General features: G+C 35.8%; 1 protein-coding gene across 3 annotated transcripts in view; it reads right to left on the bottom strand.

Moving 5' to 3' along the window:
* Positions 1-12,379, bottom strand: part of PPP2R5C (protein phosphatase 2 regulatory subunit B'gamma) — a 76,865-nt gene that overhangs the window by 20,382 nt on the left and 44,104 nt on the right. For all 3 annotated transcript variants that reach the window (XM_015630694.3, XM_015630695.2, XM_015630696.3), the window contains 4 exons: positions 7,591-7,790; positions 1,730-1,840; positions 1,012-1,104; positions 786-916 (listed from right to left, as the gene is read on the bottom strand). In XM_015630694.3, coding sequence (XP_015486180.1) covers positions 786-916; positions 1,012-1,104; positions 1,730-1,840; positions 7,591-7,790 — 535 coding nt within the window. The remainder of the gene's footprint in view (positions 1-785; positions 917-1,011; positions 1,105-1,729; positions 1,841-7,590; positions 7,791-12,379) is intronic.

Raw genomic sequence — 12,379 nt, 5'->3', positions numbered from 1 at the left:
TTCATGATATGGCATTGAGGGCCTGGAAGCGTTTTGCTACTGTCTTAACGAGAACCACACATTCATTTCGGGATGAAAACAGTGGTACAGAAGGAGAATGATGGAAGGAGTGTAAAACTGATACACAACACTATTATTTGTAGAAAAGCAAAGCATATCAAAAAGAAAAAAATAAAACAGGCACCACAATCTTGCATTCACACTGGATATGACAGCAGTAAAAACACACTTCCAAAGTCCTTTGGTAATACAGGGGATTCGTTTTTCTGGTTTTTTTGGGTTTTTTTTGTATGAGTGATAATACTACAGTTCATTCTATGGCAACAAACAAGTATTTCACAATAGCTCAACTACGCATGTCAGTTCTGAGGAAAGAAGAGGCAGCAAACATGTTCCTTCAAGCAAATTACAGATCTCTCAATCACTCAATTTCAGCCCATTTTCTGCATTATAAAGAACTACACCTTATTAGGGCATTAGTGTAATACAAACACTACTACCCCAAAAAAAAAAAAAACAAAAACCAAAAAAAGAAAAAAAAAAGCCTCCCACCAAGATACCAAACCACCCACTAAATCATATATTAACTCAAATTCCAGCTGACAGATTTATGCCATGGGCAAGATTACCCTAACTTAAATCTCCCAGAGTGGTATTAATTATTATTAGATGTAGCAATATTGAGTATAAACATATTAAGAATTTTAAAAATAGATATCAGTGTCTTGGAGTGTTTTAACTGCATACCTGATCATATGTACCATAATACTAAGATGCTGACATACCTATAAAATATATTATTAATTTGTTTCCGGATGTAAGCTCTTAAGCCTAAGAATTTCCCATATATTCTGTGAAGAGTTGTTTTAAGAAAATCTCTTTCACGTGGATCTTCACTGTCGAAGAGCTCTAAAAGCTAAAAAGAGGGAAAGAAGATGCACTTTAATTCAATATAATGCATTGTAAAAATAATTTAAAGCTTGAAGTTAAAAAAATCTTTTTTTACCTCACCTGTAATACAAACTTCTGATCAATATATTTCTTAGCTATATTAGGTTGAAAATCTGGAGATTCTAAAAACCTTAAGAAAAATTCATAAACAAGCTGGAAAAAATAAACAACAAAAAACCCAATATTAGTCTTTTAAGCAAGAACCATTTTATAAGCATCACATTACTAAAACTACTGATTAGTTGCTCAGAACTGCAAAATGTATTAAATTATACTGATCGATAGAACACACAGTAAAAACTTTGCTCTTGCTCTCCTGACAAATTACAAGAACTGGAGGTTCTTTAAACTGCAGAAATTCTGCTGAGCTCCATCACTACACTTTACTCAAATGACACACAGTAATCTAATATTTATCAAGCCCAGAATTACATGTTCTAAGAAGCCTCTGTTCTCCTCTGTTTGTCATGGTACCTCTGAAAGCTAAAGCTGTGTCAGAGCCAGATCAAAGTATTCATAGTGACAAACAGAAGCTCAACTAAAATCTCAGCAGTTACATCTCTACCACAAGAAACAATGAGCCTTTAGCCTATGAAAACTGATTTTTTTTTTTTTTAAAGATTTTCCGTTTTAATTCAAAGAACACATTTTAAAAATTACATAAGAAAGTAATTGATTTAAGATAAACACATAACCTAAACAACTTAGAATAGATACACAATTAATTTAATGTCAAAATTCTGTTACAGACTGCAATGCCTCAGCCTCTATGTAATACCTGTAGATGAGGCCATGCAGCTTCTAAGGTTGGCTCATCTTCCTCTGGATCAAATTCTGCTCCCGTTGGATTGGAAGATGGTGGTAATGTTCGAAACATATTAACTGCAAACTGAAATTACATGTGCCTTTAAAAACTCTGAAACAACTGAATGACTAAGAAAAAGACTTTCAAGATGGTTTTGACTAAGAATTCTTTACATTAACTATTTTAACTAGCATTTGCAAAAATACAAGCTATATAATGCAGTATTTGAAACAGTAAGGAACATTCATATCTCTTTAAATAGCTCTAACTTGGGGAACACTTTTCCACACAGTAAGTACTCTTTGAAGCACAAAACTACTGTCACCATGTGTTTATGAGGACACTGCTCTGCTCTCTCTACACACAGATGTGTATGTAAGCAAATGTATGTAAAATGTTTACACAAACATTTTATATATACACACTTTACAAGGCCTTGCAGCAACCTGCAGAAGTATAAGTCAGAAGTAGAGATGCAAAACAGAGATAACTCACATCTGCTCTTCTCTGTAAAATATGAGTTTCATTTCACATAGTGGCTGCACACATATGGGAACACTTCAAAACCAAATTCCACATCACCATCCCCTGTGGTATTTCTCTTAAACCATGTCCATATACCTGACATAAAAGAGCACTAAAGGGGGAGAACTACACACCCTAATCCTTTCAATATTTGAATTCTGAATCCCCTAAAAAGTATTTAGCATCCTGGAAGTGGACCAGTCTACAAACAGGAACTACTTTTCAAGTTGTTGATACACATGTATTTTAGAGTTTCCAAGTGCTTGTCTCAATACAAGGGCCAATGAGCAGATGTATGTGCTGTCCTGCCATCTCACATCTGACAGATGGATGAGCAGACAGTGGGAGGCAGTATCAAACTGCATCAGCTAAATCTGCAAGGCTTACATTATATTCCCAAGAGGGAAAAATCAACCCGATGCTCTGTTTTTCTGCAAAATATTCCTTCATTCAAGGAACTGAGACATAGGTCTGATTTGGTTGTAGTCACTCCATTTCAAATGTTCTGGTTTTTCCAATTTCATTTTTGATTGATCCCATCTCCTTTCCAGAGTGTCTGTTCAACTCTGTCCTCCAATTCCAAGATGATTTTCCCTTCAGGAAATGGAATGAAATCCTGAGATTTCAATGAGGATCAAGTGGGCAAGCTTCAGTGCCCATTCCTGCACTTCATGTCATCCCATTCTTTTTTCTTGTTTTCACATCCTATCAGGTATTTTTGGGTTTATTTTCCGAAGTTTTATTTCTTCTGTTTATCTTATGTCTCTTTGTTTCCCTTTCTTCCCAAATTTTAGGCATTTTAATGGGAATAATTTTGGTGGGTTTTGGTCCTGTTCATTGCACCTCCTTTCATCTCAGTTCATTTGGTTGTAGTCACTCCATTTCAAATTTTCTGGTTTTTTTCAATTTAATATTTGATTGACCATATTCCTTTCTAGAGTGTTTGTTCAACTCTGTCCACTATTTCAAGATTTCACTCCCTTTCCTGAAGGGAAATGAAATCTTGTAATTTCAGTGAGGATCAAGTGGGTGAGCTTTGGTGCCTACTCCTGCACTTCATGTCATCCCATTCACTTTTCTTGTTTTCACATCCCTGTTGGGTTTTTCTTCCCAGATTTTAGGCTGGGAAGACTGACATGTCAGAGTAATTACAAGTAAAGCTGATAAGCTGGTATGTCTTTATGTTCAACTTTTTAAAAGCATGGACATCAAGTAATTAACCACCTCTGTCCTTTTTTAAAAAAATACAGTGAAAATTTGCAATAATCAGTGGTCTTCCAAGAAAACAAATCCAGGAAGATTAGACTTGAAATTTAAAACTTGCTAAGGTTGTTAAACAAATGGAAGAATAAGCTTATCTAACGAATTCTTAGTCTCAGACTCTCACTATAAAAAAGAACATCTGGGTCATGTCAGGTGTTAGCAACGAAGTTTTATACTTTGCATTTTTGAAAACAGAAAATAGAAAGATTAATAACCTAGAGTACTTTTTTTTTCATGTGTAATGGAACCAGTGAAGCCTGATGTGATCTGTTTTACATTTTATAGTCTTGACCAACAGAATACAAAACAGGTCAAATCAAGCTGCAGGATCTGGCATTGAGAGCACAAACCTGAAACCCTCTTGTCTATTAAGACATTGAGGTTTAGGAAAATTTACAATGAATTAATATCAGTGAGACCTTTACCCACTAAATGGCTGATCTTTCTTCTAACTTCTCAGTCTTGACCAGACATGACACAATCTGTAAAGCCTGATCTCCTCTAAGGCAAATTTTCCACAGAAGTAAACAGCACATCTGAAAAACATTCCTCTCCCACCAACAAAATTCCACAAGCCCCCCCAAACTTATGAAATTAGAATTTTTATGAATATATGCCTATATGAATACTGGCCCAGTGTGCTAAAATTCTGTCAGTGCTACCAGTACTAACAACACTTGACTTCAAAGGACATAAAAGGAGGATAGGAGAACAAAAAAAGAAAGGAAAACAACCTGCATTTTTACCGGTTCAGGGGCTTTTGCTGCAATGGCAGTCACAAATCCTGCTTTTCTTGTGGCCCATTTCATACAATATGAGAATATTTTTTCAAGCAAGTAGGCATCAGAGATACTACACATTTTCTCCTCCCTTCTGCTGAGCAGCCTAAGTGAAGCTTGATGTGAACAGCTCTGAATAAAGAGGCACATAAACCCGAAGTCTGTGCCTTGTGTATTCATATGAAGAAAGCCAACCTTATAGTTAATAGAGCAACAAGCAGCATACTCCTAGTCACAACAATCCCTCTTGTTCTAGACCAAAGACAGAAAACACCACACCTGCAATGTCCCTTCAAAAACAAAAAAATCAACCAAACAAGAAACCAACAAAACCTTAAGCTCACATGGATATAACCGAGTATGTAGTTTAAGTAATGCATGAAAAGTTGCACTGAAAACCACCTCAGTTGCCAAACAAAATTAGATCTGCTCCTATATATAGTATCAATTAAAAAAAATGTAGTACTACCCTATGTGCTAATGCACAACAGAATATTCTCATAAAGCCCTGATTTCTTCTAAAGCCAAGCTAAAGAAAAAAAGCATCTATTATTTTCTAAGTAAGAATCCGCAATGGATGTTTTTCATCGCAAACCTCTAAAGACATCATGTACCTTTAAAAAATTTACTCAGATGTTTGTCTACACATTTTATAGTTTTGAGAAGAGGTATTTAACTATATTACACCTAGGAAATGGAACTTGTGTAACAAGCAGTTAATAAAACGTTTCCTTTTTCATCACATCTTTGCTTAGTAATATAAAATGAATTTGAAGGACATATCAACTGTCTCTTTGAAGAAGAAAGGGAAAATACTCTTGAAACCACTCTGAAAGAAGAACATTAAATCTATTTTAGAAATTAATTTCTCATACCTTCTGAAAAAAAGACTTAAGCTTAACATTAAGTTATTAGCTAAGCTACTAGATGAATATATAGCTTAAAGAAAACATCATACTATAACTTAGTCCAGAATACTTAAAGTAAATAAAGAAGGGTGGAGTGGATAGACATGACATAAGCATTAAGACCACAAAGAATAAAGAATAAGATTATAAGGTAAATGTTTCTTTTGTCAGAGAGAAAGAATGTTTGAAGCTATGGAAAAGGAAGCATTTCATTTCTAGTAAACACATAACCTGTGAAATGCATTGCCCTAAGTGATTGGCCTAAATAATAATTTAATAACACCAAACAGAACTTGGGCACACACAGATATAACATGTACATATGCACAAACAAGCAACCTCCAAGCTGTGAAGTCTAGCAAAATGGCACAGCAGAATCCAAATTTCCCTGCCAACTCCACAAATTTTCCAAACTGAGAATCATTCTCAAATCTGAGTATTTCTTGATCCTCATAACTTTATTGAAAATGCTATTCCTTACTAATATAATTCAGTGGCAGTAGCTGCACATAACTTATCAATGTTTCTAGGAAGAATTTTAAAGTACATGAAGACATAACATTTATTTTCCTTAAAATCCTCACAATCAATTAACACCTATGTCTAGAATTTAGCAAGTGTACGTGACAATCTACACATACATGTCTGAAGGAAAGATCATAACACTACTGGAGAAATAATACAGTTGTTTCAACAAATGACCAAAGTTAAAAAAAACTATCTGAATTTAACCTCAAAATACCATTCCAGGTGCCTTCACTGACAGTATGTATCACAGTGCTGTGGAAAACCTGTGCAAGAAAACCCCACACCCTTTAGACCTTTGCACACGAAAAGCATTTTAAATTCACCAATTTTCAAACACTGCATGCTATCAGCAAAAGACTGGCAACCAAGACAGCAGCCAAATTCCACTGCAAGATCTGCTCAACTGACCAAAGTGCAGACAGGTTACCATTGGGTGCATCTGAAAGCAAAGAAAGTATACATTCTCCTTAGCCAAATGTACTCTGGCCATAACTGTTTGATGGAGGAAGATAATGCAGGCACAAAAAGCAGAAGCAATGAACAGTTGGGCAGTTAAGAATTCTTGCACAGAACAAGAATTCTTGTTCTGACTTTGGAATTCAAGAATTCATCATGAACTCCACTTTGCCCGAAGAAAGTCTCAGCAAGCTTATTATCTTTTATATCTCTCCTTTTAACAGTGTCAAGTAGTCCAAAACAAGCAATAAATTAGAAAAAACCCCAGAGATATAAATAAGTTATCAAAACATGGGAAAAGCCATGATCCCACATTTCCTCATTAACCATCCTCAAAGCTTTGGGTGCATGTTTGACATCCAGAGTTATGAGTATTCTCATACACTCAGAAGTTCTCATGAAAATAGCTTGTCTCAGTAAACACTTAGGGCTGATTTGGATAACAATCTTCATCACAACCAACATCCAACATACTATAAATCCTTAGAATCTTTGAAGACGTCTCTGATTTGCAGGAGGACCACTAAACTTGACTAAGTTCCCATTTATGTTAAAGCAGCACCATTTTCTCAACCCATTGAAAATTCACTCTAAGATATAAAGCCTTGGGAAAAACCATCCTGTTACACATAGCCAAGAACTTCTTGTAGGCTTATTAGGGATTTCAACAGACGCTTTCTATTCTCAGGGTTTTGCAGACAACAGCTACTGACCTCAACCCAAATACTACTCCAAGCCACTGGTGTCTGGTCACCACCACGATGAGAGCTGAAAGATTCTGCTGTAATTTTGTGGCTTCCTCCTCTGGAGAGGACTTGCACACAACAGAAAAATACACTAAGTCTAGCTAGGCAGGATTTGGATAGTGAGAAAGGAGGGACAATGCAGGTCTGAATAGTTCACATAACTCGTTCCAGCAGAAACCTCATCTGCCATCCTATGTACTTAATAAAGTCTGACTCTCATTCTTGCCTCTGAACACAGAATAAAGTCAGTCTCTGTCACTGAACAGGATTACAAGTGTCAAGCTTGCACAGGCGATCTTAATTGTAATAGTCCAATTTTTTAAAATTTCAGTTTTACAATTTATATGTTTTTTAAATATATATATATAACTTCCCTCCCTATAAATACAAGATTTTGGTTTTACCAGCTTAAACCATCATCTAATTCTGCTTCATATATGTGACTAATTTCTGTCTTATGAAAAAGGAAAAAATCAACATTGGCAGTCAAATTTCAAAGCCCTGTTATTCTTTTGCAGATAGTTGATCTTCTTCAAAGATTTCAGCAAAAATTCTTAAGATAAATTCTTAGAACTGAAGAAGCAACAGTGAATTGCAAAACAGAAAGTTCTTGTTGTTAAATCACTTACCATATGTACTACTTCAGGGTAAATAGGTTCCGTAATCACATTGCGATTGTGTGTGATATATTCTACCATTTCACTTAAAGCTGCTCGTTTTACTTCCTTCCACTTTAGGTCACTTAGTGGATCAGAAACAAAGTCAAAAAGTACACAACATTGTCGTAACTTCTGGATAAAAAGCTTTTCTTGATCTGCTGGAGGAACATCTGAAAAGTGAAAAGAATTATACAATGTTTAAATTATACTGTAGTGGATTTATTGCCCTCCCCATTTTTACTCTGTGAAATACAGGTATAGAACTGTTTAAGAATACAAGCAAACTTTCTAAATCTTCACATGATTTTCAGGAATATCATCGTCCAGAATATGAACCCCATTGAAATACCCTGTCCATGTCAGGATGATCTAAAAAATTACCTGTGTCAGAAAGAGACACTGCATTGAAAAAATATATACTTGAAAAAATGCCTGAATGTGCTTCGTGTTTTGCTTAAGTAATCCCATGAGCTGTTAAAATGACAGATATCTGTGAGATTACAAATTATACACAGCAAAACCTTCCAGGATCAGGACTTATATATTTAAGTAATACTAGATAACTGGCCAGACGTAAAGAAAGCAGTACCATGTGTTGACTGCAGCAAAAACTTGTGTTCGATTAAAATGGCCACATGATTACAACATGAAGCCTAAGACATGAAATGTGAACAGACCACAGAGAGCCTGCCTAAATTTATACCATAACATGTTTTATGTTTCAGCGTGACTTTTTTTATTGTTAGATATGAACTACTAAGGCATGTTAAAAAACAGGACTAGATTGACTTTGTAAATAGTTCTGCAATTTACTCCCACTTCTTCCAGTTGATGACTTTTCCTTTTTCCTTAGAGTATCATAAAATGCTAGAATTTTCTTACACAAGCAGCAAGAGCTACCATCTAAGCATTTCAAGTGGTATTACTGAACAAGAACAGTGCATGTACAACCTAATTAACTGAATGTGCAACAGATCTATAGTCCAGTAGTTTAAATACCAGTTGCTCCCCTTATAAATGCCTGAAAAACGTCCTATGATAACAAAGCTGGAATAGCTCTTCTCTCTTGAAGAGAAGTTGCTTTCCAAAGTATTTTTTACATAATAAACCTGAAAGACTTAGTTGGTTTAAAACAACTGGCAATATTTTTCAAAGTTATGTGTGCCTAATTGCTCTGAAGAATAATTCCAGTAAGAAAACAGTGTATAGTAATAGTAATGAAGAACATAAAAAATAAAAATGTTGCCTTCGTGAAAGAAACCACAACAAGTTAGACTTCGGTGTCACCAAGACACCTGAGACAGTGCAGAATTCTAGAAGCAGAAAGAAGGTGCTAGGTAACAGGTGTCCCATGCACAGCAACAACTTTCTGACAAATAAACCAAAATTCCTGTCCAGTGTTGCGAACAAAGCCACACAAATTTTGTATCTGAATATCCATGCTTTTTTTAATTTGAATTAAAAACTAAAGTAATGAATAATTTCTCCTGAGAAAATGTCAAAAAAGTAATTAATTGAGAAGTCTGCATACTGAAAGCCAGCCAAATTTATGACCTGAATGTAAAAAAGTCTCAGACATACGAAGTGGTTTGGATGGTTACCTTTCCCCAATTAACTGTACAATAGTAAGTGGTTCAACCTGAAGCATAACAACAGTTACACTTAGGGATACTATGCTATGAATGCATACTCCAAAAAATCCAAAGCCTAAATACGGACTATAATTATACAAGTAATGGACATACAATTACAGTGATTACAGTACACTAACCTTAAAGAGAGGAAGCATTAAAGATGTAATTACAGCTTATAGTGAAAGTTAAAGACTGACAACTAAGAAGGTCAAGAAACACCCTCAGCTAGGCAAGCCACCTCCCTTGCCATTTATTCTGAGGTGGCTTAACTATTTTAAGTACCTGAATCATCCTCATTATTTGAGATCTCTATACAAACTGAGAACCACACATTATTTCTAATGAACTGTGTTTTGTTTATCTGAGTGAGATATAACCCCCTCCTTTAGGAGTGTTCATCCACAGCTTTCAAGTGTCTCACATCTCTTCTAGTACTTGGTCTGGAGTAGTTGCCTTGAAACCAGGGTCATCCCTACTTTTACGGTTTGAAAGGATGATTTCAGCATGATACCAAGCAGAAGATGGTTAAGATGACTTGAGTAGCCCGTAATTTTTTTTTTGCAGAGCATGTGTGCACACCTGCAGAGCAACTCTGGGTCACCCAACAAGTCTTTTATCCTCAGACATTTGCCAGGGACTATCTGGTTATATTCTTTCTGCATACCAATTTCTAAATCATCTTCCAATTAAATTAAGCAATAACCCCTCACTTCCATTTGCTTAATTAACTGGCATTAATGTCCCCCCCACTGGGGAAAAAAATTTCCTACTTGTGCAACTCTGGTGCTCCATTCTCCAATGACTGTGAATAATTATTCAGAAGCTACTCCTTAAAATTACACCAGAACTGACACTTAGAGCTATTCACTAAGCAATGGTTTTTAAAAAAAGCCTCAAACACCATCACTCCCAATCAAACCAAACCAAAACCCCGTGTATTCTACCCCTCTTCCCCAACTGGTAGTGACAATTAACATAATTTTCACAGGACTTGCTTCTAAACAGTAGCAGTAAAATAACCTTTTATATTCACTACAAACACTTATCCCTGTCAGTACTCATATCTTAAATGAGTACTACTTTTGCTCTTCTACTGGAACAGGGGCACAGCTTGTTATAAGCCCAAAGAAGGTCAGTCTTATATTTGGATTGAACGTCCATCAGTTCCTGACACAGCTTTACAGAAATTTGTTATGGCATATTTTAAGCCCGCATCATTTATCCTACTGTCCTTTTTGTAAGACAGAAATATACACCAGAAAAAGTATCAAAATATGGTAGATATTATGAAAGCAAGGTACGGCTCTGGGACAGAGGGATCAGCTTTTTGTCTTGTTTGGGTTGTTCAGAGGTTTTTTCCTTACAATCACAGAACTACTGTTGGATCAAATTATACAACCTACAGATATGCAAGCTCTTCCCCTTCTTTTTTTACAGTATGAATACAGAAAAAGCTATTCAGTATAAAATTTTCAACATCATCTTAGCCTGTGGCCTTGCCAGACTTTTCTGTATACTGATGAATATAAAGTAAGTTACTTTCCACATTATAACTGATACTAGCTGTGCTTTTATTAGCAGATTAACTAGACCAATATCTCACTCTGAAAGGCAGCACTTCCAGTCCATATTTCCCTTTGAAACAGCCAAGTAAAGATCAGAGGTACTCAGTTACCACGTGCCTTAGCAGAACACAAATTTGCTGGAAAAGCTTAAATTCAAACACTGAACTCTGTATGGAAACATTCTTTGGAATATGCAGGCATGTCTTCAGCAATTCTTACAGTGTGAGTTCACTGCCAACAGGCTTCACGCTGGTAGCTGTCCTTAACCTCTCGTGCTTCTCAGCCAGGATGTGGCACGGGTTTGCACCCAGCAGCTACCACCCCCACCTTTTCTAATCTATAGACCAGCTAAAGAACACATGAATATTTGAGCAAATCAAGAGGTCTTCATATTACAACAAATTTTTCCTGGTTTTTAAGTAAATTAGCTGAAGTAAAAATAAATGAGAAAACACTCATTTTCTCATTTAAAAAAAGTTTGTGTTTTCAGTGCCTGAGCTCATATTCAGTGTTCTATGACACACAAATATTTTTGCCATGTAGGACTGTAGACATCTTACTGTTTTCTTAATTATATTTTTTATGTTCCTTCAAATCTAAAAGTTATATTTTTAGTTTTGTGTTGTAATTGTGACATCACTGGGCATTGCTGATGGATCCATCCCCTACCTTTTTCACTGAAGCCCATTTTTCTGTGACAACAGTGTAATGCAATAGTTGCTGAATGGAGGACAAAAGGGAAAGCAGGGTAAGTAGGTGACCCAGAGACATCACATAAAACAGCTGATTTCTAGTACAGATTGGAACTGAAATAAGGTTGAATTTCAAGTTTTAGGTCATATCCTGACACAGAGAAGAGCTGATGCAATTCCTACCACAAAACACAATTTATGGCCAGCAGAACTCACTGTTACATCATTTTAAAAGCAGAAAACAAGAGATATGGTTGTGAACTTGCAAAAAATACATTCAAAAGACAAAATTCATCTCAGTTGTGTGAATACTTTTAAACTCATATATAAAAGCTTAGCAAAGGTACCAGATTTGGCTGGCTGACAGGTCCCTGTTTCATTGAAAGAAAAGTAGCTCTTTTTTTCTTTAACACTATCAGATACCCACAGCTACCAATCAGGACTATGCACACACAGTAAATAAAGCTCCTCTCATTTTAAATGGGCAGCTAGGTTTTTTTTCATACAGAAAGATACACAGAAATTTAAGCCAGAGAATATCATCACACAAAGGGGAAGGAGCATGTGCAAAAACAAGGTCACAGAAGAAAAGACAAACTAAAAATCGTATGTTGAAAGTAACTGCTGCTTTAATACACTGGTATAGAGCAAAAGCCCAAGCATGTTGGATGACTCCTTCTTGCAAGTAGACAAAACATCTCATTAAACATGCCAGCAACCCTAATGAAGGAGTAGAATTGTTAATGATTTAGAAAAACAACACTTAATTGTCAAGTAGAGTGCTACCCAGAGGCTATGCCTAAATTTATTGGTCACACGGTCCTTTCTGCTGGTCAGAAGTATTAGTGCACTTTAAATTTTGATGTTC

This window comes from Parus major, chromosome 5 (assembly GCF_001522545.3).
Source record: "Parus major isolate Abel chromosome 5, Parus_major1.1, whole genome shotgun sequence".
Lineage (NCBI taxonomy): Eukaryota > Metazoa > Chordata > Aves > Passeriformes > Paridae > Parus > Parus major.
The sequence above is the reverse complement of the archived record's forward strand: the minus strand, read 5'-3'. Positions and strand labels throughout refer to the sequence as shown.